General features: G+C 51.5%; 1 protein-coding gene across 1 annotated transcript in view; it reads right to left on the bottom strand.

Moving 5' to 3' along the window:
• The window catches only part of Dscaml1 (DS cell adhesion molecule like 1), a 338,624-nt gene extending 315,604 nt beyond the window's left edge, over positions 1 to 23,020 (bottom strand). Inside the window, 3 exon segments of the mRNA XM_052758901.1 lie at positions 2,678 to 2,824; positions 5,780 to 6,097; positions 22,844 to 23,020. Coding sequence (XP_052614861.1) covers positions 2,678 to 2,824; positions 5,780 to 6,097; positions 22,844 to 22,889 — 511 coding nt within the window. The 5' untranslated portion in view covers positions 22,890 to 23,020.
• Positions 23,021 to 26,428: the final 3,408 nt, after the last annotated feature.

Here is a 26,428-nt window from a genome sequence, read left to right as displayed (position 1 = left end):
ACTTCTCTGGTAATTATGCCCTTTGGGGCTACCAGCCTGGTCCTGACATCAAAGACAGCCAGCTCCAAAGCACCAACTACAAGGGGTGCCTGGGGGAGCTTGCCGCCTCCAGCTCCTGGGCACATAAACTAGTGAACCTTCCCTCCCTGCCTGCTCTGCTCTGCCTACCTAGTACGCACCAGCTTGTCCTCAGGTCCCCATCTGTCCAGATCACCTCCCAGAATCTCTCAGAAGTCTCAAGCAACCATTCCTTCCTCACTGGACACTGAGTGAGCCCTTGCTGTAGTGAGTTCAGAGGGCAATGTGGTAGGAGTCGAGGATGCATGCATAAAAACCACATTGTTCTCATTCCTAGGAGACCCACTCTGGGAATGAGATACAAGGTCAGCTGCACAGTAGAAATACACACACCACACCAGGAACCACTGGAAATAATGAAGGACACTGGCTTCGATCTAAACAATGGCAGCCACAACCCAGCACATCCTCAGAATGTCAAGCAACATTTGTAACATTGCATATTTGTATTTCAACCCTATAAACCCATTCTACAGCTGTAGGAAGTGAAGCCCTATGAATGGAGACCACTCACCCAGCTATTAAGCAAGGGGGTGAGCTTCCATCCCAGGCAGTCTGGCCCCAGATTCTAGGTTCATAATCACTACCTACATTTGGTTCCACCAAACCATCCCTTTAAAAACCAACATAGAGTATTTTCCCCCAAAGGTCTCACTTCCTATAGCACACATTTAAAGTTCCATGGTACTCAGAGAAACTGGGCACATTTGTGTGCACGCAGGGAAAGCAGAAGCTTGGGAAAACTCCTGCTTCGGTTTACGCCTCATCTGGGTAATCAACACGTGATCTGGAAGAAATTGAGTTCCTTCTTTGAGCCTAAGCTTTCTCTTCTGTAAGTGGAAAGGGGAAAACACTCTTCTGGGCTTTCTGTGAGGCTAAAATATGATGTATGAAGGTGTTAGCCCAGTGCCAGGAAAATAGCAAGTACTCAAAAAGTTTTAATAATATAATTATTATTTTAATGGACATAATGCTTCATCCACAAACCCAAGTGTATAAGAAATACTACATTTCCTTAAGGTCTTTAAATGTCTAAAACCTGCCTTTGCTAGAAATACAGGAACCCCGTTACCCATCATTTCTGAGGCTTCCCCAGGGATGTGTCAGCATCCACCAGCCTGTGCTCCCTACTTGAGTGATGCTTTTTAGATCTTTGGCTGTGTTTGCCATGTCTCATTTGGGACCTGAGTCCCAGCCTTGTAGGTCTCCCCCAGATGCTCCTAGGAGGTCCAAGTACTTTTTCTACAGGTGCTCACAGTACCATTCGCAGCCCTGGATTCCTTCTCTCTCTCTCTCTCTCTCTCTCTCTCTCTCTCTCTCTCTCTCTCTCTCTCTCTCTCTCTCTCTGGCTCTCCTTCTAGACAGCTCCGTTAACTTACAGGTTCACAAAAAAGGAGAGAAGGCGTCTGTAGGTAGTGTTAATTCTGCCTTCCTATCACCAGGCTGTTAACCTGTCTGGTACTGAGAGATCTTTTGGCCTGGCCATCTGCTTGGAACTGAGAGAGGGGAAGTAGTGAGAACAAGGTACATGTTCTTTTTTTTTTTAAAAAAAGCACCTGCCATGCTAGCTACAAATGTGTGAGCATAGGTCCCACCTGGCTGTACCCTACAACCATCCAAAGGGCACTGGTCAGTGCTGAGACCCAGGCCAGCTCCTGGATGATTTGGATTCAGCTGACCCGAACACTGCTCTTTCAAAGGTGTTGCTCACATCTCAGGATGCAGGGAGCTCAGCAAGATGAAGAATCCTGCTCTATAACAGGTTCCTATCGAGGCTTGTTATCCTCAGCTAACTCTGAAGACCATGGGTCATTTCAGACAACTGGCTGGGAACCTTGGTGCCAACAGGCTGCTTGAAGAGCACTGGTCAGGATGCTCCACTTTACAGGAAGACCAGAGTTCTTCCTGTAAAGACAACCCTTCAAAGAAGAAGAGAAATGGAGCTCATGTGGTGTACGGGAAAAGGGGATCAGGGTGGGGTGGGTTGTTTTTTTTTTGTTTGTTTGTTTTGTTTGTTTGGAGCCTTGAAGGTTGAATAAAGATTTAAGAGGTCCTTTTGTGAGTTTCCAAGACCTGTTTACTGCTGGAAGGAAAATCCTTCCCAGGTGGAAATGAACCAACGAGGGGTTTCCAAGACTAACTACAACACAGTATTGCTATATTTCCGATGTCAGTCTCTGAGGAGTCTTAGGACATTCCAGCCAACTCACAGGAGTCCTGTGTGCACACTTAGACCTGGTTCCCCAAATATCCAGCCTCATTACCCGCGTTACACACAGAGTACAAAATGTACCCTGTCTCTCCTAGCACCCTTCACGGGTGACATTGCCAAAGGCTCTCATAAGTCAGGGCAAGTTCAAGGAGAGCTCCATCTGTGGGACCACTGTAGATAGCACAGGCTGAGCTCAGCACATGGACTTTACCATCCCACACAGAGATGATCAGATGGACACCAAAGACGCTCATTTGCCACAACTCCATAGCACAGTAACAGATCAGCCCCTAAAGCCATCGTCACGGTCTTGTTCAGTTCATAGACCAGTTCAGGCACCATCCACCACCTGGGCAGCTCTGCCAGCCACCACCCATAATTCCTTACCTGGAGTGATGGAGACTGTGTCTTTCTCCCAGGACACGACACTAACATATTCCTGCACTGAAGAGGGGATGAGGCACTTAAAGACGGCCACGTTGCCACGCATTGACCTTTGATCCTCCACCCGGACGGTGTAGGGTTCCCTGAAAACTGTGGGAGATTGAAAGAGGAGTGTCACAAGGTCATGGTGATGGGGAAAGGGGGCAGCAAGTGGGTTCAGCACAGTGACCGTCATTTGCCAAAATAAAACCCAGATTATATGAGCTAACGACAAAGTGGGGCTATTCCAATGCGTTCTGGGAAATGTAGTTCAGATACTGAGCACTTCGTGGGATTGGTGGTACCCACTGGGCAGGAGAAGAGAATAATTGAAACAGGGGTTGTCTCAGACACAGAAACAGTCCCCATATCCCTACTACCCTCCAACCTCTTGTTGCTTCTGTCCTATTCCAACTTGGGCCCTGATTTTAGGACCACCTTGTCCTTCTAGAGTCCACTCCTGCCTGCTCCCAGCCTTGTGTTCATTTTCACATGGTGTGGCCTGCAGCCACCCATGTGTCACATCCTGCAGGTGGGACCCTACCTTAAGGGTTGGATGAAGAGCTCTGCCTACCCCCTGTCTTCCTCAGCTTGGCCTTGGCCAGGGGCTCACGTCTTCCTTCCACCCCCTCCTCTGACAAGCAGAGCTTGACAGTCCAGAACCCCCGCTGCCTACGGACCTTGTCCTCAGCAGACACCTGGGCAACATGCCCTTCTACTCTCCTTGCCACGGTTGCCAGGGCGACACCTAGGGCCCTGGCATCCTCCCCGCGAGCGGAGCACCTGCAGCCTCTCTGGCATTGTCAAGAGCTTCTTTAATTGGTTGCGTTTCCAGTGGACCTGGCCCTCCCTAGGCCTTCATCTTGCCTCTTCTCCAGGCAAGAGGAAAGGAGGGGAGGGGAGGGAAGAAAAGGAAGAGGGGAGAGGCTGGCCGTCAAGATCTGGTCCAGCCCTCCCATGGGTCTGGCGGCATTGCCTCCATCCAGTCTCACAAAGGGGCCTGAGGGAGCTGACCCCTGAGGATGCTGGAGTAGTGGAGGTCAAGGGCAAGCTGTGTCGCATGCTAACCCTGGAGGTCCTGGGGAGGCTGCCGAGGTGGACATAAGCGTATCAGACAAGCGGGTCCTGCTCCTCCTCTGAGCAGCATGGGGATGCTGGATTCAGGTGAGTTAACCTTTGAGTCTCAATTTCTTCATCTGTGGAGCAGCACAGAAAAGGCCAGGCATGTGGGAAATAGTTCTTTGACTTGGCCTCATCATCAGTAAGAAACCTTGTGTAGACTCACTGTGAAGACCGATTCTAACTCAAGGAGGAGAGTATAACTGGCAACGTGACGGCCTTTCCCAGGGATCCTGGCTATGGAGGCTAGAACTGGACTTACATCCAGGCTTCAAGGCTCCCAGTTCAATATTTGGGGTTGTATTAGGGGCCAAACAATACAGAAGAGACACCTGCAGGAGCATGGGAGAGAACCCTTGCCTCAGCAGCATGGCCAACAGTTGACCCCAGGCCACTCAAGGGCGTGGGTAGCAGGACTTACCCCTCATCCCCCCACAGCTCTGGGCCTAGACACTTGCAGCCTTGTTCTTGTGGGAGAAGCTTTGTGGTGGGAGGTTGGAATTCAGGAGCTCATCCTGAAGGGCCTGTCATTAGACTTGCCCACCAGGGCCTGGCCAGCACAGCTGTAGGACAGATGGCACTCTGGAGCTACACGATAAGCTCCTCTTGCACCCACATTCCCTTGTAAGAAAACCACTGCCCACACTTGGGTGCCTTCCTGCTATCTGAGGCACTTCCTATCTGTATCAGAAGTATAGTATGTTGTGATATCCTAGTTAAAAAGAGCCGATCAAAGCCGCTTACTCACTTCCAGGCCTGACCCGCAGAGATCACCCCTGCTTCTCTGCCTCCACAGAGATTCAGATCTTTCACTGCTAAGGCTTTTCATCATGAATCGTACTTAAATGACAGTCCCCTGAGCTGTGTAGCACTCAAATACCCATCAACAGCAGGATGGACAAACAGCGTGTGACCTATTTACATGGTGAAATACTATACATCAGTGATAATGAGTGACCTTCCGCCACACACAAAACAGTGAGGATAAATTCCATGGGAAGAGTAAGCTGGAGACTCCAGAAAAGGCAGAATGTGAGCCTCCATTTCTGTAAAGCATAGACAAGGCAAAACATCCAAATTATTCCAAGTCCGGGGAGCGACTGTCCTGAGGAGAACAGAGACCACAGATAGAAAGAGCGAGACTTCCGAAGTGCTCTGGGTGTAGTTCTGTGCTGGGAATTAGTCGAACCTTATGGAAATTGCTTCAGTTACATATGATTATGTTCACCTTTCTTGATATAGTTCAGGATAAGGAGGTGTCTCAGTTAGAGTTCCTATTGCTGCAACAAAACACCATGACCAAAAACAAATTGGGGAGGAAAGGGTTTATCTGGCTTACACTTCCACATTGCTGTTCATCACTGAAGGAAGTCAGGACAGGAACTCAAACAGGGCAGGGACCTGGAGACAGGAGCTGATGCAGAGGCCATGGAGGGCTGCTGCTTACTGGCTTGCTTCTCATGGCTTGCTCAGCCTGCTTTCTTATAGAACCCAGGACCACCAGCCCAGGGATGGCACCACCCACCAAGGGCTGGGTCCTGCCCATTGATCACTAATTGTGAAAATGCCTTTTAGCTGCATCTCAACAGAGGCACCTTCCTCTCTGATGACTCTAGCTTGTGTCAAGTTGACACACAAAATCAGCCAGCACAGGAGGGTTTTAGAAAACGAAGCTCCAGCAACAGTTTCCCGTTTTAGTGGGGAACACTGTCTCACTTAACTCATGGGCAGTGCTGTGTGAGGTAGATACTCACTTTGTGTGTGTCCAGGCACCACAGTAGATGGCCAAGCTGTCCCCAAGTAAATGTTTCTTCTAAGCTCTCACGCACACACCACATACACATCCTCACAATGCCAGCCCAGCCGCCCCATTCTGTGTTCAGGCCCCACAGCAGCCCCCCCCCCCCCCCCCCCCCCCCGTCAAGGTGCTGGTGTCTGGTCCCTCACCTGCTTTGATGCGAATGTTAGGGCTCCGGATCTTGCCGGCTGCATTCTCCGCAGTGCAGAAATAGTCATTGTCGTGTATAAAGCTGTTGAAGGCGGAGGGGGAGAAGGGGTAGAGCTGCAGAGTCCCGTTGGCATGCACGTGCCGGATATGCGGCACATCGTAGATGTCGTCCCCCGTGGCCAGGTACCATCGAAGAGCCGCGCTGGGGGAGCCCGCGGCCGGGCAGGGCACCACCACACCCACAGAGCTGGAGAAGGTTACCTGCTGCAGGGAGTCATTTACAAAGTAGAGGCTGGTGCCAACATCCTCAGGGCGGGCTGCAGGGGAGGCAAGGAGAGAGCTTCGGTTAGGGTCTGCTGGAGAGACGTGCGTGGAAGCCTTGCGGGCTGGCACTGATTCATCCAGCCTTCAAGTGCCAGCCAGTCAATAAGCACTCGCTGAGGACCAATTATTGACCAGGCCATGGCAAAGAAGAGAAAGGACACTTCCTGCCTTGTAGATGTCTCTTGGTTAGTTGGTACAGGGATGACGAAAGTCAAAGGTCTCATTTACTGTGCTGAACCAAGTCCATGGAGAGAGGCTGCCGCAAACCCTGTTGCGTGAAGGGTCCCAAGTCACCACCTACTGTGGCAATACAAATAGCAGGAGAGACACTGAGATACCTAGATCTGTACTTACTTAGCACCTAGTCTTTTCAGCCTGGCTCCCAGCCGTTTCTTTAACTCACTTGTACAGCCCCAAAGGGAGATGGCTTCTCTCCTCCCCACTCACTTCCTCTCTCTCTTTCTCTGTTTTAAAATGTTTTTATTTCATTTTATGTATACAAGGTGTTTTTTTTTTTTTTGCCTGTATGTGTATATATGTGTACCACATACATGTGTGGTATTCACAGAGGTCAGAGGGGCATCAAATCTCCTGGTACTAGAGTTACCATGTAGGTTCTAGGTACTGAACTTGGATCCTTGGAAAGAACAAGTATTTTTAAACCATTGAGTCATTTTTCCAGCCCCACAACTCTCTTCTCACCACCTATATTGATTAGAGTTTCCGTGGCTTTGATAAAAACACACGACCAAAAGCAACTTGGGGAAGAAGAGGCTTGTTGGGCTTACAGGCTGTAGTCCATCATCAGGGGAAGTCAAGGCAGGAACCTGGAAGCAGGAACTGAAGCAGAGTCGGTAGAGGAATGCTGCTTACTGGCTTGCTCCCTGTGGCTTGCTCAGCCTGCTTTCCTGGAACTCAGGACTACCTGGGTGGGAACACCTACAGGGAATTGGGCCCTCCCACATCAATAGTTAATCAAGAAAATGCCCCGCAGTTTTGCCCACAGGCCAGTCTGGTGGGGGCAGTTCTCAACTGAGGTTCACTCCCCTAATGACTCTAACTTGTGTCAAGTTGAAAAAAAAATTCTAACCAGAACATGACCACGTAGGTAAGTTTAGGACACTCAGTGGCTTGCCCAAGGTGCACAGGGTGGTTGCAGAACTGAAGTCTGAAGGCCTTGCTGAGTAGAGTCCTGTGCTCTGCCTAGGCTGCAGGTCACAGGGAAAGGACTTCACAATCACTGCCTGAGGAAAACAGGTGGAGGAAGTGGGGTGCTAGCCTGGGAGATGGAAGGCAGTAGGAGTCCATGAGGGCTATCTTGGGTCCCTAAAGGTCATCAGTGCATTTTCCAGATGACCTTTCAGGATCTGGAACAAGAGGCCCAGCCTTGGTCTTGACTGCCTGCAGAAGTCCCTGCCCGTCCATCACCACGCCTTCCCTTCTCAACTGGATAGGAAGCAGGGTGGACAAGCCTGGGAAGACCCTTCCGTCCCTGATGCTCTTCCAAACCCCAGTCCCATAGAGAAACATTCTCAGGGCTACCTGGCAGGAAGGGCAGTGTCTGTTCCTCCCATTCCAGCATCAGACCTTAGCACCTCCTGCTCCTGCCCTGTTGGAGGAATTGGGGGGAGCCTCCTTCCCTACTCAGGGGCCTTCCCCTTTAAGGAGGCCAACCCAATGGAGGAGAGAACCCGGCCCCCTAGTCTCCTGTGGGAAGTCAGTTCCTCTCCACCAGAAGATGAAAGAGTAAGCAACGGGCTGCTGCTTGTTTAAAGAACGTTGCGGGGGACCCAACTTGACCTCAATTTCCACAACTTTATGGGGAGGGGGAGAGCCCACATCCGGACGAACTGTATTAATATTCTTGCCTTAACTCAGAGCAGAGCCTCTAGGGAGAATATACCAGGCAGGTCGTTGAGGAAGGCCATTAAGCCTCATTGGCCAGAGCAATTCACATCATCTCATAAAAAGCCGTGATGAAGCCATTAGCAGCTATGCTGGAAAAAAAAAAAGTCCGTGGGCTCCTGGCTGCAGTATCAGGGGCATCCTCTTAGCAGAAAATGCATTTGCTGTCCCCACCAGGCCCTGGACCCTCAGCAGCTGAAAGGCTCTGGGGGGAGGCAGCATTGCTTGGTAATCTCCTCACACTGCCTCCTCTGTAATAGTCCATGGTTGAGTGTGTCTGCTCAGGGAGACCCTCAGAAGCTCTTGTAGCAGGCCTGTTCTCTGTGGCTGGAGTGATCACAAGATCAGGCCATTTTACAGGTTAAGCAGAGGCTCAGTGAGACTTCTCAGCGTGCCCAGGGGTGGGGCCCCATGCTCACCTTCTGAGAGGCCCTCCTGACCAAGATGCATTTAACAAATAATTGGCATTGTCGCGTCTATGGCCTCATGGCATCCTCCCAATGGCCTAGGACTGGGCGACCATTATCAGCCTGATCTACAAAGGAGGAGATTGAGATGCTCCCTTGTCTTCCTCAAGACTCAACCAACCAGTAAGTGGGATCTCTAGGATGCCCACCCAGCATTTGACCCAGCATTGCTTTCTTAATAGGCAATATGTGGCTGTAATATGATCAATGCGATGAAAAGAGGAGCTTCCTTAAACACAACCAGGCCACACAGACCCCTCTCTCTCCCTCCCTCCTCCCTAGCTCTCTACCTCCTTCTCTCCCTCCCTCTACCTCTCCTGGCAGTGGTCCTAGTAGACTCTGGACATGCCAGCAGTCCTTAGCTTAGCTTTAGCGATCAGGGACATCCCTCTGGGTCTGTGGGTGCTTCCTGAGATTACCTAATTACTTAACTACCCCTACCATGTCAGTTTCACGACTGAGGAGAGAAACTTCACCAAGATGTGGAATGATTCTCCACTGTGCCTGACAAATAAACCTAGGGAAACTGAGAAAGTTCTCAGACAGAAAGGAATCCAGGAAGCGTTCACTTCATGGGAGAGGGCTCCCAAATCCTTATGGTAAAGGTCTGAGGAACAGACTGAAGTTGGACAGAGCCCTTGGTGTTGACAAGAGCTACCCAATAATGACAGCAGTCATTGGCTTCACTGTCACCTGTGAGCCACACTTTGGCCAGGCTCACTGGGGTCATCATATTTCTATCAGTAGTAGGTAGCTATTGTCTTTCATCTTAACTTGCTAAAGTGAATTGTCATTATTATTATTATTATTATTATTATTATTATTATTATTATTTCCAGTTTACAGATAAAGAAATTAAGACTGAGAAGCTAACCGACTTATCTAAAGTTACACAACATGGCCAGAGTCAGAACAGGAGCCTCTCTGTCACCAGAAGCAGAAGACAGACCTACTTGCTCCGCTGAATCAAGCTGAAGACGAAACAAACCATAGAAACCTGGCTTTCCAGGCTACCCTCTCTCTACCCCAGCCACACCCAAACACACATTTCTATCTCCTCCACTAGCAATCCCTTCCCCTCTCCTTGCCTCTGAGAACAGCCCTTCCTCAGGCCCTTCCTTCTCCCACTAGGGGGATCAACCACAATGACAGCAGCCCTCCTGCACTTGGAGGCCTTGGCTCTTCCCAGAGCCAAGGACACAAGGTTCCCAGCAACTACAAATGGGTAGATTTAATTGATGAATTGACTGGGATTGTCCAGCCACCTGTCAGGGCTGATGAAACAGCAGATTTATAGCAAAAGACGAGTAGCCTCATATTTCTCCCACTCCAGGATGCGAGCTGCTGTCTTCAGAGTGTGGGGGAGCTGGGGAGGATTAGACACACCATTCATTTCTGCTTACGGTTCTGACAGTGCATTGCCATCATGAAACATCACCCTCAGGTGTAAAACAATAGCATTTTGCACTTAGGTTGGGTTCATATTTTACCTTCACAAGGCACCTGTCACCTCAAAATGCAGAAGCCCTTAAATAAACATTAATTTAGCCTCACCCTGTCTGCCAATGGAAGGGAGTGAACAGATCCGTGAGAGGGAAACTGAGGCACGGCCAACCAGGTGTCTAGATTTCTTGCCACATGAAGAATGAAAAATCTGGGCAAATCAGCCGGTGAATAGACGTGGAGGCAATGGTTCGGAAGGGAAGTAGCAGGTGTCCTGGGTCCCAGTCTGACCCCAGGGAGTCTAGTGTGGCCTGTTCAGGACTTCATCTCCTGCTGCAGCTCCTGTTGAGATCTACAGAGCAGTGATGTTGCAAAGGAGCAAGGAGATGAAGCACTGCAGAGTTTTGGATACAGTCTCACAGAACTCTCTGTCTTCTGGAGGCTCACATCACCTGCTGTGTGACTTTATGTAAGTGGCTTAGCCTTTCTGGGCCACATTGTACTCATATCCAAAAGAAGCAGGGTGCGGTGGAGCAGGAGAAGTCGCCTCGTGGGGCTGCTGAGCCTAATGGAGGGCAAAAACCTCAACTTCTCTAATGAGGATGTGTGGGTGGGAGGTCCCGACTGTCCTGGAGATTCCAGGCTGCCTAAAATGATCAGGACACAGCTCTGCCTGCAGCTCTCCAGAATTCAAACCCATTTCCTCTTAGCTGACTCCTTCTCCTCCTCAGCCCCTCCCCAGGTCCTCCTTGACTCTGGTCTTTCATCACTCCAGGAAACACACACAAAGCACCAGCTGAGTGTCCCAGAGTATTCCAGGGAAGGTGGGGGCATCAAAATGCAAAGGAGAAGTAGGCTGCCTTTCCGATCTCCTCAATGGAGAGCCAGCAAGGGGCTAAGCCTCGGCACAGAGCCAGTTTGGGAAGGAGCTATGCTAAGTAAAGCTTGTAGAATAAAGCCAGGGTACTGCAGTTACTGCACAGACCAGCCTCCTCTGAGCTGGAAGGTGGATGGACTAGGAGGCTGGCCCCAAAGGCATCCCCGAGAAGCTCAACATGACCACAGTAAAGACTGGCAGTGAGTTTGGGTATTTGGGGGAACTGTGGAGACCCCCAGGCTGGAGGATTGAAGGGCTGGAGAGAAGAGGCCATCTGCAGCTGTGCAAGGTGTGGGTGAAGGTGGTGTCTCCAAACGGGGAAAGGCACCAAGCAGGCTGTCCAAGTGCCTCCTCACAACGGCGACTGCTCTCATTCAAGTAGACCCAAGACACAGCTTTCAGGGCTGGACATCTATCTCTCTGGAGACTCACGGGCATGGCTGATGGCACCAGGTCCCAGAAAGGGGACCAACATTTCCTGGGTGGAGGCTGGACTACGCACTGGGCATGGGGTGGTTAGGTGCTTCTGTGACCTTATTTAATCTGTGCATAGACATGAGAAATGAGGGTCCTGTTAGTGAAAAAGAGGAGGTTCAGAGGGGGTCGGTAGCTTCTGCAAGATCATACGGGCAGGAAGAGAAGGCAGCAGTAAGCCACAAATGGTGTACACAGGGATTCCCAACTTCTCAGGAGGCTGAGGAGGCAGGGGGATGGCTTGAGCCCGGGAGCTCAAGACCAGGCTGAACAAGAGTGGATGTCTCAACGAAGAGAGAAAGAATTACGGGGGATAGAGATATAGAGTAGGAAGGGAGGGGGTGGGTGGGGGAGTAGGTAGATAGGTAAATAGGTGTGTAGGTAGGTGGATAGGTGGACAGGTCCGGAATAAGGAATGGAAGGGATGGGGAGAAGGCAGGAAGGAGGGACAGAAGGAAAGGAGGAGAAAGAAAAGAAGGAAGGGAGGGAGAGGAGGAGGAAGGGAAGATAGAAAGGGAAATTAAAAAGAGAAAAAGAAGAGAGGGGAGAGTAGGAAGAAAAGAGGGAAGGAGGAGGAAAGAAAGAAAGAAGTGAAAACGAAAAAAGAAGAGGAGAGAGGATGATGATAAAGAGGAAGGAAGGGATGGAGAGAGAGAGGGAGGGAGGGGTGGAGGGGGAGGAGGGATGGAGGGGGAGGGTGGAGGGAAGAGATGGACCCAGGACCCAGCTGAGGGATAAGAGCACCTGGCTGCCCAGCCGAGCTTTCCCATCACAGGACTGAGTTCCTAGTCTGGGACCTAAGGACATTTGTCCTTCACCTTTCTCTCTAAACTAACCCCAGCTAGAAAGGTGATCCCACGACAGCAGGCCACAGCCTTCTCCTTAAACTGCTGTCATCCCTCCAGCTCTCTTCTCTCTGCAGACAGAACCAAGCAAATTTACAGAGAGCAAGGGAAGGCGGGGGAATCCTTCATAAATAAAGAGAGAGACATTCAGATCAACAGCAAAGCCGCTTCTGGTCAAAGGGGGAAATGGATTTTTAATAGAAAATGGAAGTTATGGGCCCGGCTGTCATGTGACAGACGTCCAGCCTTAAACCCATTTAATCTTCTCTACCCATGTAACACCGAGCACCACCCGGACGCTGTGTTTCATAAAACAGGCTCCAAATCGCTAGGAGATTAGAAGTGTAGAAATAGTACGGTAATATTTTTAAACCAGAAATCGCCCCCAGGCATCTGGCTGCCCCCAGGGTCACAGCTAGAACCTGCATATCCCTCCTATCTACCAACTAGCTCACCCTTGGCTTGTCTGGGCATCACGTGGGGGATTAGCGTGGCAAAGGAAACCTGACACGGGTGTCGCCCGTAGCGACACCCGTGGTCTCCCACCCACCTGCCTGGAGTGGGGCGGGGAGGTGTCTGGCTGCAGTGTGAGGCCCTGCTAGCATTCCTCTGGGGCACACACTGAATTACCCCACGTCATCATCACCGATCATCAGAAGTGACAACCAGAGGGGACCGAAATATTAGCACCCCCGCTGCCTCCACGGGGACAATGAGTCATTTAGTCCTCTTCCTTTGCGGTGTTTACTCCTTCCATTCACTGGGCTTTGCATGGAGGAGTGTCTGCCAGAGCACTGGGCACCTGAAACACCCACTCAGTTCTAAAGAGTGCTTTCCCAGGCCTAGCATGCGTGGGTAGAGGAGGGGGCCGAGTCTTCAGAGGAGCGAGGACCAGAAGAGAGGAAGGACCAAGGGGGTAGGAGGGCCCTTTTCCTATGCAGGACTGTGAATTCCTGAGGACAGTGGCCTTCTCAGTGATCACTCCATCCCCTGGGCACAAGAGAGGCGCTTGCACAGTGGTAAGAGCCTTAGTTCCAGTGCCACATTCCCTGGGTTCAAAGCCCTGCTTTACCAGTTATAAGCAATGTGTGCAACCCCAGGCAAGACAACCCCGCCTCTCTGTGCCTTAGTCTCTGTAAAACTAAGGTGACAGTATCTACCTCAGTGACAGTTTTTGGAGAATGTAAGTGTCTGGCACCTCTCAAGTATTTGGGGCTGTTGTTATGAGTATTATTGTCATAGGAGACAAGCAGGAAGTACTTGTGGGGTAAATGAGTCCTTTTGCAATAAATATTTACTGAGCACCCAGGATGATGGCGATAATCAGAATAACTTAAAACAGTGGTGTACGAACATGAATATGTATAAGAATCACCTGGAAATTTGTTAAAGATGCAGCGCCTTAGACAACAGCCATCCTGGGCCTGTCACAGGACCAGAAATGCTATTTTAGAAGTTAGTGTCCTCAGTCTACACTCAGTAGCAATAGGTGGGAAAGCAGATGTACCGTACTGGACTTGGTGTTTCCCATCCCAGCAACATGGTTCTCGTGGGCATGCTGACATGTGTATTATGCTGACATGTGTATTCCCACCATGTGTGTTAACTGAGCTTGGCAATGGAGTGAATCCAGAAAGAGTTACATGGTCAATGAACAAGCATGGTAATAGCAGTCCCCCTGCTGTCCACTTCCCCTGATGTCCCCACCCCCTACAGCCTCCCATGGAGTCCCTTAGGTAGGAGGGCTGCCAGGTTTTGCGGATTATTTTGCAAGGTTGATTACACGGATGCATTCACATACAAAGGTTTACAGGTGGGACAGACAGATGATGGGGCGTCACTCCGATTGTTCTCATGCCCCAGCTGGGGGAACTGGGCCCAGATGGGGAGCACTCACAGGGCCTCTGTTCAGCCACCAGTACGTGCCAAACCCCAGAGGACCAGCTAGACACCAGAAAACCCTTTTATGGTTCATTTGCTCTTGGAGATAGTGTGAGGCTGGGCTCTGGGGAGGAGTGGGTGAGTCTCCCAGATGGCACCACAGTGCTTCCCAGGTAACATGACTTTGTGTTGTCCTTGGGCGAGATGAAGCCACAGGGACCAAGTCTCCTGCCTCCTGCCCTCGGGTTGCCTCCTATCTGGGCACACCTGTTGTCTCATCTGCTTTCTATTACTGTGTGAGAACACCATGACCTGAAGTAACTGGGGGGAAACAGGGTTTACGTGGCTTGCAGGTTAAGATCCATCACGGAGGGACATCAGGGCACCCAGAGCTGAAGCAGGAACACAGAGGGATGCTGCTTACTAGCTTGCTTCCCCTGGCTTGCTCAGATTGATTTTGTTTTTTAATCCAAGCCAGTATGTCCTGTCCAGAATGGCACTACCCACAGTGACCTGGGCCCTCCCACATCCATCATTAATTTTTAAAAATGCTCTACAGGGCAATTTGATGGAGGCACTTTCTCAGTTGAGTTTCCTTCTTCCAAAGTAACTAGCTTATGTCACGTTGACAAAATCAAAAACAAAACAAGAAAACTAGGCAGGAACACCTGGGTTACCACACTCCTCACACTACCACGGCCACTGATGCTTTTCAGCATCTCTTTGGTGCCAGGCAACCATGAAGGAAGAGCCCTTTTCTTGCAACATTACTCACTTAATTCTTATGCCAAGCCTTTAATGCAGCCATTGCTCAAAATTCCATTTTTGAAAAGACCCCACTTTACGGACATTTAGATTGGTTCCTGATGTTACCCTCTTTCTCACGTGTAGCTGTGTCTCAAATGGACACCCACCTTGAGTCCCACAGCCACACAACAGACTAGATTATACGCAAACTGTCTCCAAGGGTGTGCACGTTACAGAGGAGTGTCTGATACAGGGCAGCAATCTGGAACAGGGCAATTCTGCCTTCCTTGGAGCCATCTCCAGTACCGGATGTTTCATTTCTCTCTCACCCCAATGCCGGACCACTTTTTCAAAGCTCATTGAGAATGGTTGTTCAGTGGCTTCCTCATTCCCATCAGAAACAGCGGTGGGTTTGGTTTTGGTCTTTTTAGTATTCTCAACACAAACATGGTTCCCCTAGTCAGCAAGTAGAGAGCTTTGAGATCCAGTGAGGATGCAGCTATCCTTCAGCCTCCAAGGCCCCTGTACCATCGGCTCCAGGAGGAGTTATGAGTAACAGCTGCCAGTTGGACGGACTCTTTAATCTTTCAGCCCTTTCTAGACAAGGCCTGTCAACGGAAGGCCTCTCATGGCCAGAAAGTTCTTTCTAGGGAGTCAGCTCAGACAGCACAGTTGTCCCTAGAGAACCCCACATTTAGACTGTTAACACGTGAGGGATTTAAGAGATTATTTTCTCCAATCTCTCCCATTCACAAAGCCTAGAGAAGTGGAGTCACTTACCCCAAGGACACAGCTAGCCAGTGCCTAGACTGGGGTCAGTGCTGGCTCCGAGGTTCCCTCTGTCAGGTACACTGGAGCATCATGAAACAGATGATGTCACCTGAGGAAGCAGCAGAGGGACTAGGGAGGCTCTACAGCTACAGGAGCGATCCCAGATGGGAAGGATGCCCCTTTATAAGTGGCTGATAGGTGATAAGTGGAAGAGGCCTGTGTCTCAATCTGTGATCCAAAGATGGAGCCAAGATGAGAATGGAACGTACAAGATCATGACAGGGCTGGGCTGGGTCTAAGGATGGGCTCTAAAACACACAGAGCCACAGAACCAGGAAACAACATCCTTCAGGGAAACGGTCCCTGCTACCGGACATGTAAAAGAAGAGGAAGGGAACCAGGTAGAGTAGCTGCAGAGGGGTCAAGTCTGGCTGGAAGATGCATTCCATGTCCTTCAAGGTACCTTCCAACTTTGAGAGACCACTAGTCATGACCCTTACCTGGATTCTTCTCCTGCTTCCATAGCTGGCTTCCAACTTCCCCTATCCTCCTTGGCCCCAGCTTCCAACTCCCCTACCCCCCTTGGTTCCAGGCAGGCCACACTAGAACCAGGGTATCCCTGACCCTTGTAATTTAGCCTTCAATGATATCACCACAGTGGGACTCTCAGAAAAGACTGGATTCTCTGGAGGGACAGTAATGCCCAGGGGCGTTAGTTAGAGACTCAAAGCATATCCAAGCAGCCAGGAGGAGGGCAGGGGAGCTGAAGTCTTTCCATCACACACGCATGGGGATGGCGGGGGAACTGCAGGAAGATGGCTGCTGCAGGCCTGGCTGTACTCACTAGCTGTCTCCACAATGACAGGAAATAAAACCAGGGAAATTCTCCATCGGTGGGGGAGGGGGTGGGGAAATGGAGAGAGACGGGCGCAAACAGCTGTCTTTTCATGAGATCTTTGTCATTACCTATGATGAAACGATAGTAATTATACATTAAAATTAGCATAATATTTATAGGGCAAGAACCGCTTTGCTGTGTTTTCTCAAATGCGTGTGTGTTTATCTGTTGTCCCCTTCTGTGTACAAAGCACCGTCACACAGTATTTGATTTTATGCCCCTTACTCTCGCACACAGGCGGGGATACCTGCCTGTGAGATAGCTAGGACACTGGTCATTCTACCCATTTTACAGATTACAGAATAAAAGCACCTCCACTTGCCTGTGATAGACAAACCAAGCCTGTTTTCTAGGTCCACAGAGAACGTTCTCTCTAACCATGCATGTGTGTATGAGTGTGCTCGCGCGCGTGCGTGCGCGCGCGCACACACACACATCTCTTTAGAAAAATCAGCTTAATGAATATGCAACTAGCATTTGAATAACTGTTCTTAATGAAGATGGTGACCTTGGAAACTGTCAGAGCAAGCTTCATGTTGAGCAAGGGCATGGGGAGGGTGCTAGGGGTGCTGAACAGACGAGAAGAGTAGCAGCTGGAGTGGCATGGGTGATGCCCAAGGCCAATGCTGCTCATGCCACAGCAGCACTGGACAAACATCTGTCCAACAGGGCACATGGGTTGATGTGCCTACAGCAACCCCTCCTCTCATTTACAGAGCACAGAGCCCAAAGGCTACAAGCTGCCATGGACAACCCTTGATCTCTGGGTTGTATGTTCTTTCTATATAGCAGATTGGGTCATAGAGAGAGGAATGATCAGGGACACCAAAGGTCATGGGTATTCTCTCAACATCGGACTACCTAGACAACAGAGAGGCTTACCCCAGCAGGGAGAGACACATCCAGAGACGCTTGGAAGGCTCGCCCTATGAGGAGCTCTTGTACACACTCCGCACTGAATTAAATCCATGCTCCTTGCTTTTACTACACCAAGCGTGGTAAGGATGCACTGAGCAGCCCAGTATTCACTGTAGTTTGTAAGAAACCAGTCCTGGCTTCCCTCAAATGCTAGAACTCAGAGTCTAGACTCAACCTCAGCCCTCTCCATTTCCACTACTGCCACTAGCCATGACGAATGGGGCAGAGGGTGGTGCCGGACTCCCCAAGGACACCCAGGTGTCCAATCGGCTGCGGCTCTTTTCTAAAGCAGACACCTAAAGGCTACCCTGTGACATGACAGATGGAACTCCTGTCCCCTGTCCTGGCCATCACTTGGTCTTTCTTAGTGTCATAAGGACTAAGACAGTTGACCTTGCTGGAGGTGTGGCTGGCTAATACAACCGCTCAGGAGAGACGGGATTTCCAAATCTATTTTGGGGTCAAGGCAGGAGGATGAAGGTGGGGGCAGCGTAGGAAGCAGAAGGGGCCTAATGTTTATTGAGCACCAGCTCTGTTCTGGCTGCGGTGTGTACTTTATCTTCCTTAGTCTCAGACAGAGGAAAGGAGGCTCAGAGAGCCCGCCCCCCAAGTCTTACGCCTGGTAAATGCAGTGCTAGGATGTGCACAAAGGGGTTGATTTGGCTCCAAATTTCTACCATAGAAGCCAGACACACACACACACACACACACACACACACACACACACACACACCCCAACAACAACATCAACAACAATATGTGAAACAAACCAAAGCAGGAGTTGAAGGAATTAGATAGGAAGAGGCAAAGCTCAGTCCCTTGACCCTGCCCTCCTAATCCCACCCATCCCCCAAGACCCCACTTGACCCCTCAGAGCTCCACATAACACCCTTTGAAGCACGCATTCTCTGAGCTCTAGTAGACTAGGACCCTTCTGGACCAGCAAGCAGGCAGAAGCACATTCCAGAAGGCCTCAGAGATGCACCTGCCAGGGTGACATTTGCTCAGGGCCCTAGAAAAACAGACAAGGCCATCCCTAGGCCATGCTCCCAGCACAGACGTCTCAGCTGGCTTCCCCAGAGTAATCACACAGCTCTCCTAAGTGTCTGCCCTTCAAGCATCACTCCAAACTCTACACAGCCCGCCTGCCTTCCCACTGCCCCCAGTGGAACCTTCCACAGGCACCAACCGCTTTAATCATGGTAGAAGAAGCAGCAGGCTCTGGCTCCACTCCCTCAGAGGCCAGCACCCTTCCCAAAGCTGGATATTGCCTAACTGGAGGATGAGAGAGCACCATGCCTTATCTAATACCCCCATCCTATCCACTGATGGTTCTTCACTCTAATCACAACCTGAAGCACCCAGCCCCCTCCATTCAAATGTTCCATTTCCAGAAGGCTAATGTGGCTCCTAGGCTCCCATAACTGGAATCCTGAAGCACCAGGGGAAGGTCCCACGCCTCACATTTGCTCTGCCTCAGGCTCTCTCTGCCCGTTGTCGCCCATCCTATCCTAATCACCCAGTACCACTGTCTTGGGTACAGAAGGGGAGGGCTGCTGGCCTCGCTCTGCCAGCCCTAAGCCCGTGTAGGCCTAAAACTTGGAAACTGTGTGGAAGTTACCAGGCCATTTCTCTCCCTTTCCATTCCTGTCCATTCCTATTCCACACAAGGAGCAAGCTACTGCTTAGCTCCCACTGAAGCTGGGATTAGGATGCTCCTCACAGGACTAGGCTCTTGGCCTGGCTAGGTGAGCATGCAAATACATATGCAAATTATATGCAAATCTGGAGCCTGCTCTCGGGTTCCTGGCCTCCTGCCATCTCTGCCGCCTGCAGCTCACCCTATTCTTGGTACCCAGGTTCCAATCAATGTACTAGGTTAGGGGCTAGGAAAGCACTTCAGGAAACTCGGAGATCCTCCCTTGTAACTACTTTAAATTGTCCCCTCCAAGAACATAGGGGAGGAGAGAACCTCCAGCCTCAGGCCTGAACACCCTGATAGAGCTCTCCAAACAAAGTCATATTTCACCAGCCAAGGCAGGAACCAAACAAATCACAAGGATGGACTCCCTAAAGAGGTACCTGGAGGAGGTAAGGGCTCTTGTGGTCCGTACCTTGCCAAAGGCTCCACGCCTGTGATGTTCTCTAAGCAGACCTTCACCCTGTGCTTGGGGACCCCCTAGCCTGCCTGCTTCTGGAGCAAACCATCGCCAGGCCAAACCTGACTGTCTGTGTGCCCACCTCCTCCCTCTTTGAAAGAAAAACAGCCACTCTGGCCAGTGCCCAGCACCTGTTCAACTTGGGCCAGCATTGCCTCTGCGCCCGACCGCTTACTAGCTTTTTCTTCTAATTGAGCGCCTCGTTCTGCAGCAGAAGTATTTCAAGGCAGCTGGCTTTGATGCCCAGGAAAATGAGGCATCAGAAAGGTTTGCCGGGCATCATGGCAATTGCCTCCTCCTTCATGTTATTCCAGCAGCCGGGGTCCCTCTGGCCACCCAATCCCTCCCCGACATTTACCAGTCCTTCACCTACCTCCCCTAAGTTGTACTTGCCACTTTGAGATTTTAGAAACATGCCCCCCAGCAACCCCCCCCCCTTTTTAATTAGACGCTGAACAGAATGCTAGAGATTTTCTTAATGGCCTGACAAAGGCTTTTAATTCGGTCTTCTCCAGAGAGAGGAACCCTGAGTCCCCATCCGAGAGGTTGGGGTGGGAAATGAAAAAATCAATGCAACCCATTATTTTGGCTTTTAGAAAACAGGAATTTTAGTGCCGAGGAAGCTTGTTCTTTTACACAGTAAAAATGCAAATTCGGGCAACACAGATGCTGGCACGTTGGCTGGAACAACAGAGAGAGCCTCGCTGGGGTTCATCTGGCTGCCCAGACCTGGATTTGTTTTGGCAATAATAAGGCAGTTATTGGAGACTCGATAACCGATTATTAAAACACCTTCCCCGTTTAGTTCTGGGGAAACGGGCTGAGCTCAGGCTTCATAAAAAAAAAAAAAGGTATTTTGAGAGGAATGGAAATAACAGAAGCTTAAAACATTCAATAACTGCTTAATTCCATCCAGAGGACGCTCCATCTCCCCCTGTTTTCTTCTCTCTGCCTGCCGCCTCCCGCTCCTCACAGATGGACGTACAAATTATTGCAAGAGGATATTGTTTTCTGTAACAGGCTGGAACATTCGCATTTACATTTTCCTTGGTGCCGCGGGGGTGACTGGCAACGGGAGAGAAATAAACCACGCCCCATCTCTCTTGCTTTCCCCACATTACATCTTCCCCCAGCCGCCTCCACCACCCACCTACCATGCCACCCCAAGCAGAACAGGCCCCTGGGGATCAGCCTGGCACCTAAGACCCAATTAAGGCACCAAGGAAAAGATAGGCCTGTCTGGCAAGGCTGCCTGGCGCCCAACCCAGATGCTGGTACTCTGAATGGCAGGGGAGCCCAGGGATCCGCAGACCCAAGGGCCACCCAGGGCCGCCATACCTGGTAACTCTTGTCTACCCACAAGACCTACTGTAAGTGGCAACTTCCTGCTAGAGTAGGAGTGGGTTCGGCCCCTCCAGCTGTTGCCCTGTGGCCTTGAGGGCCTTTCTCCACCCCCGCCCCCATCTGCTCCTTCCCTATCAAATAACTTGGGCTTCATTTATTAATGCAGAGCTCCTGGATGGGGGAGGGCAGTGTCCTGCAGGTATTTGTGAAGGGGTCTCCGTTGCTAAGAAATGGGCTATTCCTGGGGCAAGGTGAGGGACAAAGCAGTTGAGTGTGGCCGCAGCAGCTCTGGTCTGTGTTGCTTGCCTGACAAAATGGGAAAGGGATGGGGGTTGGAGTGAGAGCTATGGAGAGAGAAAGCCGCTCCTCACCTTATGTATATTTAATATTAACGTAATTAAAGCTGTGAGCCAAACCAGCCTGTCGGGGTGGAGGGAAGCAGGAAGAGCCCCAGGAAAGAAAACTGGGGTGTGCAGTGGGGGCAGGAGGCAAGCTTGTTGCCTAAGGTGGGATGAAGGGGTCAGTTCAGGGGGCAAGGAGTTAAACAACCTAAACCAGCCTTAGTGTTGCTACCCAGTGGCCCCCACTGGGCCTGAGAAAGTCTATTACTTTGCTCACCATCTAAGGCCACCCATTGCCCAGCAATCGGATCTTCTGGGCAAAATCCCAGCAGACTAGGCCGTCAGACTGGCTCTGACCTGGCCATATCCACAAATAGGGGTTAGCCTCCTCCCCGCAACCTACTGGGCATTGCTTTGGGTTCTGGCAGGTTCCTTTGCTTCCGCAAAGGACTAGACCCCTTCCCGGGCTCTTGATTGCCCTTCTCCATCGCCTAGGGGGCAAGAATTATTATTGGACCAGGCCAGCCCAGGCAAAGGAGGCGGAAGGAGAAGCTGCCCTCCGGGCGCGAAGGAGAAAAGTTAGAGGGTTGAGCAGGTAAAGCCGAGGAGCGTCTGTGCTCTACAGCGCAAGGGCGCGGAGTTCGGCCGCCTCTTCTCCCTCCCGCCATCTGCGCGCCCGGGGGCACGTCCTCTGCCACAGCCTAGAAGCTCAACTGCCCGCGCTGGCCAGGTCCCGATTTGGTACCCAGGTTGGTTACGATCAGAAATGCCTGCCTCTGGCTAACCCCTCAGTCCCGGCTACCTCTTAGATCAGGTGCGCGGCGCCCCAGGAGCTGGTCTGGACATGCCGGACACCTGGACCCACCCCTCAGCAACCTTTTCTCTCCGAGGAAAGGGACACGCCCCCCAGTCTGAACACTTGTCCCCTAGTCCAGCAGGCCAAGCGCCGGAGCGAAGAGTCTCGCACCTTGGGGCAGACTGCCTAAGGTGGCCAGGGAGACTCAGAGAAGCCGGGGCTAGCGCCTGGGGTATGGGGGTGGGATATAGGTGAGGGCGACCCTCGGATCTGAAGAACAAACTTGCTGTCCGAGGAAACCCCCGCCTCTCGGGACCCCCAGCTCTCCCAGCCCTGCACCCAGCCAGGCGCGGATAAGCGCCATGCGGTGCGCCGGCATTTGCGCCAGGGCGGGGGTCGAGGGCGGTCGAGGGGCGCACGAAGCTACAGCGGGAGTGAGCCTCCCTAGGTCCGAGGACCCAATTTCCGTGGGCTCCCGGATGAAGTCTTGGTCCGAGGACCACCTGGCTCGCAGGGCACCCCGGGGTCCCAGCTCCAGTAACCCGCGAGAGCGGGCAAGGGGCTGGGGGAGGGGGTCAGGGCAGAACTGCGGCCAGGCTGGGACAGGGAAACCAGGGGTTCCTTGGCCACCGCCCCCCACGGGCGCGCCCCTAAACGGCAGACGTAGGGGGGCTGGCAAACGGTCCCAAGCTGACTCTCACCCTACCCTTCTCGCGGAGCCGCCCCACCCCTCGCGCCCACCCAGCGCCGTACACCCGAGCGGGTCCTGCACCCGGGCACCTGGAGCCCACTGGGCACCGCACCTCGCCTCCAGCCGCGCGCATCCCGGCCCCGCCGCCTCCACCGCCCAGCCGCCGGCAGCGCGGGTCTCACCTTTGTGTAAAGAGTCCAGGAGCAGGAGGAAAGTTACCAGCCACATGCCATAAAGAGGCCCTATTCTCCGGGGAGGTGGTCCTGTGGCCGGCCGTGCGGCAGCGCCTCTCCCCCGCTCAGCGCGCTCCCAGCCGCCCGCACTCGGCGCCCCGCTCTCTCTGCTCCTCAGCCCAGCGCACGGCGGCGGCTCCTCCCTCCTCGGCTCCCCGGCTCCTGTCATCCGCGGGGCTGGGCTAGGCGGCCGCTCTCTCCGCCCCCCCGCGACACCCCGGGTGGTGAACGCCACTCCAGCCCCAGCCCAGGGGTCCCTTAGACCCACCAGCTCAGGGACAGAGGTGGGGACCCTGGCCTGACCATCTCGATCTTGCTTCTCTGGCCGAGAGAGGAAAGGGGTTCCTGTCACCCATGGGCTTGGAGCCTATATGGTCGCAGAGAGGCATATGTCATAAATGTGCCAAGAGTCGGCCATGCACGGGGCAAGGAAGCTGGGTTTCTCCTGGCTGGGTCATCCAAAGCCATTGCTTGCTGTTTCTTTTGGACTCAGTTTCCCTCCACGAATGAGAGAGCATGGGTACTCTGGCCAACATCTCGGCTAAGATCTTTGAAGACATCTGGTACCTCCACCCCAAAGCTCAAACCTACGTGCTGCCCCAAACCTTTAGTCACTTCTGGAAGTCAGCCTCCTGGAAAAGCCCGCTCAGTCCACCCCATCCCCGGCACTGTCCAAATTTGTGCTAGCACCTGATACATTGTGAGCTTTTTGAACAGTCATTTACAACGTGTGTTCTTTATCCCCACCCCAGTCCCCATCACCACAGCTTTCTCACTTTCAGAAACTGGTCAGTAGGACATAAGTGAGAAGGGAACCCCAGCAGTTACCAAATGGAAGCTGAGCACCTGCTGAGCTCCAGGGCAGGCACCATGGTGTGGCTGACTGATGTGGAAGGTTGATGTGGTCAAAGTCTCCTTTTGTCTTAATTCTCGGGTAAGAGGCCGCACAGGGTCCAGGGAAGAGGTCCAAGCAGCCCTGAGGATAAACTAAGTGCCAGCACTGGAATTCTCCATGCAATCGGTCAGGTAGGTGGCCCTGGAGATCCTGTTTCCACCTTGACCCACTTGGCTCCAACTGGGTGTGCTTTTGACCTGGCTTTCTGAGAGGCCTGGTAAGGGTGGTGGTGGTGGTGGTGGGGAGCTGGGGGTGCTGTTCTAACAGAGAGAGGCTTTGCTCCCCCAGATGTCTCACCCAAGTTCAGGCGAAGAAACAGGTTTTCTCATTCCCAGGTTTTGCCAAAATATGTCTAACATTTTAAACTAAAATTTGAAAACTGCACGTTTATTTTTTAAACATGGTAAGCTACATAAAATATGAAATTGCAGTTTTAACCATTTTTAAATTTGTGTGTGTGGTGTATGTACATGTTTATGTGTGTGTGTAGGTACACGTGTGTGTGTGTGTGTGTGTGTGTGTGTGTGTGTGTGTAGACCACTGGTCCATGTCAGGTGATTTTTTTTTTTTTTTTTTTTTGCCCCCTCGATCTCTCTTCACCTTATTTTTGAGACAGAGTTTCTCAGTAAACCTGGAGATCGAAACTCAGGCATGGCTCCCTGCTTACACAGCGAGCACCTTCCTGGATTGAGCTATCTCTTCAGCCTCATTTTAACCCCTCCTCTCTCTTTCTCTTTTTTTTTAAGCTTACTACTAAGTAAATCCCCAATGTTGTCCAACCACTGCCACTTCCCACATCCAGATCCTATCCATCAAACCAAGTAGAAACTCTCCACCCATTAAACTATCGCTCCCCATTCTTCCTCCGCTCCGTCTCTGGAACGGTCATTTGCTCTCTCTAGCTGTGCATTTCACTATTCTAGGTGTCTCATCACGAGTGGAGTGCTTAGCTTTGGTCCTTTCGTGTCTGCCGGAACACATTGTTTTCAAGGTTTAGCCATGTTACGGCACGTGTCAGGATTTCATTCCTCTTTACGGTTGAATAGTATTCTATTGTGTGTCTACACAGCATTTGTTTACTCACTCATCCATCAAATGCACACTTGGATTGCTTCCATTTTTGGTTCCTGTGAAGAGTGACGCTATCAACACGGTTATAAAACCACCTCTGTACTATTGCTTTGCATTCTTTGGGGTATAGAACCACAAGTGGGATTTCTGGGTAGTGTGACAATTTTATGTTTAACTTTTTGAGGAACTGCCAGACACATTTAATTTTTTAATATAGCATTTGGGGAGTTTCAAGGGCTCTCACCTGCAATTACTCTGTGTAACGCACATAAAGTCTATTAAAGTTTCATCAGGCTCTTTTAAAAACTGGCTGGGAAACTGAAGCTCACACACAAGATCACCAGGCTTGCACCAAAAGCAAGACCCAAATCCGGGTCTCCAGGCCCCAGCAGCTGCTTGCCCTCTGTTCTGCAACCTCCCTGGTGGCTGAGCTCTGCGGTGTTAGGCCAGCACTCTGAAGCACATGCCTTTGGGTAGGTGACTTGTCTGTAAAGGCACAGTAGAGCACAGAAGCACAGAGGTAAGTCTGCAGGGGACGTCTGAGATGACCCGGTCCAAAGCTGTGCTTTGCAGGTGGGGAAACTGGGTTCACTGGGTGTAAAAGTCAGGCATCTGTCTGAGGTCACACAGGAAACGACAAAGCCCACTTGTCTTCTCTCCTGTCTTGTCCTCTGTCTCCTTCCCTCACCATCCTGGCCTGTGGGACTCTTTCTTTCATTGTGTCCCTTCCTGCCAAAGGAGATACTCACGGAGAAAAATCCAGTTATTTAAAGCTAAGCCTATTGACCCAGAGCACCTGGTCAGTCTGTGCCTAAAATAAACCACTAAGTCAGACAGGATGAAAGACCTCTGTCTGCTGCGAGGGGACAGGGCCAAGCGGGGGCCCAGGATGGTGGCACAGCTGCTCCAGCTCTGAGCCTCCAGGCTGGAGGAAAAGGAGGCCTCTTCTCTCCATCCACCTCAAGTGCCCCTAGAACCCCTAATGCCTCCTTCCCACCGGCCGCCGATGACACACAACCTGTGTCTTCCCTGAGGGATGAGGTCACTCACCATGTCTGCCCCTTGAAGAGGAGCCAACTATTCTAAAACAGACAGAAATCTAATGGAGGGCAAGTTCAGGGACTCACTCTAGCAAAGGGACTTCCCAACATGGCCCTTAAGAATGTGGCCTTGGACTCAGGCTGTGTGCTCGGTCCAACCCTGCCACTTGCTGCAGAGTCCCCTGGGAAATGTATGTGTGTCAGACCCCAGTGTCCTCACCTGGAAAGCGGAGACAGCTCAGCATCTTTGGCAGGAAGTCATGTGAGGATTAACTAGGACAAGCCTGGTGGCCGGCACAGCGTGGCACAAGTAAATATTACTGATGTCATTGGCTTTGCTCACAAAGACCTTGACTCATGTGAGCTGTGGGGTAGAAACTGCTTTGCTGGAGATAGTGGGGTGTCATCTTGCACCCCATGCTATGATAAGGCTATAACGAAGGAGTTGGAGACCCTGGCAAGTGGCTGTAGAAATATAGGCAGATACAGAAGGAAGACTGATAGGGAAGGAAGGAGGGACAGACAGGG

This window comes from Peromyscus californicus, unplaced genomic scaffold, assembly GCF_007827085.1.
Source record: "Peromyscus californicus insignis strain IS unplaced genomic scaffold, ASM782708v3 Scaffold_11__1_contigs__length_118956290, whole genome shotgun sequence".
Lineage (NCBI taxonomy): Eukaryota > Metazoa > Chordata > Mammalia > Rodentia > Cricetidae > Peromyscus > Peromyscus californicus.
Note: the sequence above shows the minus strand (reverse complement) of the source record. Positions and strands in the feature narration are given on the sequence as shown.